Source organism: Macrobrachium rosenbergii, chromosome 2, assembly GCF_040412425.1.
Source record: "Macrobrachium rosenbergii isolate ZJJX-2024 chromosome 2, ASM4041242v1, whole genome shotgun sequence".
In the NCBI taxonomy this organism is placed as follows: domain Eukaryota; kingdom Metazoa; phylum Arthropoda; class Malacostraca; order Decapoda; family Palaemonidae; genus Macrobrachium; species Macrobrachium rosenbergii.
Genome location: NC_089742.1, coordinates 76,721,322 through 76,725,279, shown reverse-complemented (window position 1 = coordinate 76,725,279; position 3,958 = coordinate 76,721,322). Strand labels below are relative to the sequence as shown.

Here is a 3,958-nt window from a genome sequence, read left to right as displayed (position 1 = left end):
CAGTGCGCCTCACGCGGAGCACTGAAGGCATTACTAAAGGGTGTCTGTAGTGTTCCCTTGGCCACGTAACTGCCCCTTCTTTCTAGCCTTTCATTTTACATACACTGGCGCTGCCTTCTTTCAGTCTTCCTGTCCAACTCTCTGACTATTATTTCTTGGTGCAAAGGTGGAGTTTCATCCAGGTTCCAGCTCCTCATTGGTGGGTCGATATCGTACTCGGCTAGCACTCTCCTAGGCCCGCGTTCAATTCTCCGGCTGCCAATGAAGAATTAGAGGAATTTATTTCTGGTGACAGAAATTCATTCCGCAATAAGCTGTAGGCCCCGTTGCTAGGTAACCAATTGGTTCTTAGCCACGTAAAATAAGTCTAATCCTTCGGGCCAGCCATAGGAGAGCTGTTAATCAGCTCAGTGGTCTTGTAAAGTCCCCGTTAAGCAGGTCTTCTGTGATGGCGACCCATTTTCTATGCCGCTCCTGTGATAACGGGTCACGCAGAATCAGCCATACTCAATCACTCAAACTTATCTATGTAAATGTATACCTGTTATTAATTTATTTTGCATATGTTTCTTTTGCTCATGTGTCAGAATGTTGTCAATTTGATCACTGTCTATTTTTGCAACCAGAGTGTATTTATTTGTTGTATTTATTGTCAAGAGTAATTGACCTCAGGTCACCCTGGTTCTTATTGTATTCCTCGGCACGACGTCAGTCCACCGCTATATAAACCACCTGTGTCCTCAATAAACCAGCAGTAACTTTTCTCCTGCTCTTTCTTTAGCACCTCTTAATGTGGTGACCCCAGAATGGTTCCCAGAGCCATTAGCGAACTCACACGGCGACTTAGTCTTGGCTCCAGGAACTGCCCACGCCCCTAGTGGACTAATCACGGTGCTGTAACCAGCGTTCGGGCGTGCTGAATCTCGTCGGCAAATCACCAGCGTCATTAACGGACTCACAACGTGCTCCCAAGTGCGTATTGACGCGAGTATTCCACTCCAATTAAAAGGGCTAGAGTGAGCATGGACACTGACATTCCCTCCCACGTTCAGTTAACCGCAAACCTCGCGGACTCAGACGTTTACCTCCCGCTCATATCACCCGTGCCCTCCCCCACGCCAAGACTCATGTGCTCCTCCACACTGCTACCCAGGCCCCGCATGCTGCCCTACCTGGCGGGACAAACAAAAACCGCCCTCGCCATAAAGCTGCTGCCCTTCACACAGGGAAACCCATCAGCGTGGCTTTTCAGGGTCGAGGGTCAGTTCAGGCTAGCAGGACTCACAGACGAGGTACTGCAAGCTGACGCAGTAATCAACGCTCTGCCGGAGGAGGTCTACAGGAAACTCCTCCCGTGGGTGTCCGCCACACGCCCCCTCACCTACCGCCACACGCCCCCTCACCTACCGCCACCTAAAAACATCCCTCATCGAGACCTGCTCCTTGCCGCTCGCCAAGAGGGCCGCCCACGCCCTCAACCTCGTCACCAACCCGGGGCATGACCAGAGCATCATGGAATCGTGGGCGTGATCCAGGACCTCCTCACCCTCCCCGGCACTGACAGCAGCGGCAAGCAGTCCGAAATCAGACTGTCAAGGGAGATCCTCCTCCGTCAGCTCCTCCTGGAGGTCTGGACTCAGGTCCTCGAGCCCTACACCATGCCTCTTGAGGACTTGATTAGAACGAGCACAGCAGCTGACCAACTCTGCAAGGGCAGCGAAGTGGGCATCAGCACCCGCACACCCCATCAGTCCCATTCAGCAGGAGGAGGGCGCAGAGGAGGAGATAAGTGTCATCACCAAAAGGCGGCCAGCATATCATCACAGGAGGAGCCCACCGGGCCCTTGCTACTACCACCAGCGGTACAGCAAGGACGCCTGGAACTGCCAACCCCCTTGCTCATTCGCCCATCCAAAAAAACGGGGGAGGCGGCGGCCAACAGAAGAGGCCGCCATGGCAGCAGAGGAACCCAGGAGCCCAAAACCAGTAGGCTTCTACGTCTGCAACACCATCTCCGGCAGGATGACGTTGGTCGACACCGGGGCCGTTTGATCAATATTTCCACCATCCAGGGAGGACCGCAAGCGCCCACCGGACCTGGCTGACGGCCGCCAACGGGTCCTCCATCCTCTCCTACAGCACCAGGCTCCTGTTGATCTCCATCCTTGGCCGGAGATACTCGTGGAACTTCGTCATCGTGGATGTAAGGACCCCGCTCCTGTGTGCCGATTCCCTCGCCCACTTCGGGCTGGCAGTCGACATTGGTCGCAAGCGTCTCCTCGACACCAACTCCTGCCAGTCCATCCCACTGGCACCGGGACCCAACGTGCCTACCATCTGCTCCGTCGTCCCCCACCAGTATGCCCAGCTGCTGAAGGAGTTCCCTGACGTATTCAAGCCCGAGCTCCGTCAGGCACCCGGGACCCCAGCAAAACATGGCATCTACCACCACATAAAGACGAAGGGCCCCCCTGCACATGCGAGGTTCCGGAGGCTTCCCCCTAGGTGCCTTCAGGAGGCCAAGGACGCCTTCGCCGAGATGCAGCGGATGGGCATATGCAAGAAGGCCTCCAGCCCATGGACCTCTCCCCTCCACATGGTGCAGAAACTGGATGGCTCCTGGAGACCCTGCGGTGACTACAGGCGGCTCAACCTCGCAACTGAACCTGACCATTACCCCCTACCGAACATGCAGGATCTCACAGCCTCATTCCACGGGGCCAAGATATTCTCTAAATTGGATCTTTTAAAATCTTAATTTCAGGTGCCAGTTACTCCGGAGGATATCCCGAAAACCGCCATCATCACGCCTTCGGGTCCTATGTCTTCGCCTTCTCCACCTTCGGCCTGAGGAACACAGGGGCAACTTTCCAGAGGCTGATGGACAGCATCCTGGGGGACCTGAAGTTCTGCGTCTGCTATGTTGATGATATCCTTATATTTTCCAGGTCCCACAAAGAGCACCAGAGGCACATCCAGGTGGTCCTGCAGCGCCTGCAGGAGAAATGCCTCGTCGTCAGATTTGACAAATGCACCTTTGGCGTCAAGAAAGCTGACTTCCTAGGCCACGAGATATCCCCAGATGGCGTCCACCCGCTCTCATCAAAGGTTGCAGCCGTCACCAGGTTCCCCGCCCCTACCTCCGTCAAGGCCGTCCAGGAGTTCCTCAGGATGGTAAATTACTACAGGAGGTTCATCCCAGGGATTGCACACACCACGGCCCCCTGACGGAGATCCTGAAGGGCCAACCAAAATCCTTAGTGTGGGGACCCAGCCAGCAGCAGGCCTTCTCCCTGACGAAGGTCGCCCCCACCGAGGCAACTGCCTTGGCTCATCTCCAACTGACGACGGATGTCCAGCAGCATCGCCTGCGGAGCCGTCCTGGGGCAGATCGTCGACGGCATCCCCCAGCCCATCGCCTTCTTCAGCAAAATGTTCAGCCCCGTGGAGGCCCGCTACAGCACTTTCGACAGGGAACTCTGTGCAGTGTACTGGGCAGTCCGGCACTTCAAGTTCCTCCTGGAGAGTACGCCCTTCACAATCTACACAGACCACCAGCTGCTGGTCCACGCCTTCACCAAGCAGGGGGACGCATGGTCTTCTAGGCAGCAGCGGCACCTCACGGCCGTCGCAGAGTTTACCTGCTCAATCAAGTACCTCCCCGGCAGGAAGAGCCCTGTAGCAGACGCCCTCTCCAGAATCGAGCTCAACGTGGTGCAGCTCGGGATCAACTAAGGGGACCTCACCTGGGAACAGGCCGCCAACCCGGAGACTCCAGCCTACCACACCACCATCATGTCCCTAAAGTGGAGGGACGTGGCCCTCACCCCCGGGGGACCAAAACTCCTGTGTGATGTCAGCACCGGCAGCCTCGCCCCCTGGTGCCCACCTCCCACTGCTGCCAGATATTCGACGTCATCCACGGGTTGTCCCACCCCTCTGGCAGGATGATGGCCAA

The 3,958-nt window shown here is 56.3% G+C and overlaps 1 protein-coding gene across 1 annotated transcript; it reads left to right on the top strand.

Moving 5' to 3' along the window:
- The first annotated feature begins 1,658 nt into the window (after positions 1-1,658).
- On the top strand, positions 1,659-3,735 carry LOC136843303 (uncharacterized). The gene is made up of 6 exons (XM_067111538.1): positions 1,659-1,947; positions 2,073-2,599; positions 2,765-2,823; positions 2,949-3,174; positions 3,275-3,488; positions 3,551-3,735. The coding sequence occupies exons 1-6, from the start codon at positions 1,659-1,661 to the stop codon at positions 3,733-3,735; spliced, it is 1,500 nt and encodes a 499-aa protein (XP_066967639.1).
- Positions 3,736-3,958: the final 223 nt, after the last annotated feature.

Coding starts and splice junctions, on each gene's coding strand:
- LOC136843303 (XM_067111538.1), top strand. CDS start 1,659: ATGCCTCTTGAGGACTTGATTAGAACGAGCACAGCAGCTGACCAACTC. Junction 2,824..2,948: donor ATCACGCCTTCGGGTCCTAT/GTCTTCGCCTTC, acceptor TATATTTTCCAG/GTCCCACAAAGAGCACCAGA. Junction 3,489..3,550: donor GACAGGGAACTCTGTGCAGT/GTACTGGGCAGT, acceptor CAATCTACACAG/ACCACCAGCTGCTGGTCCAC.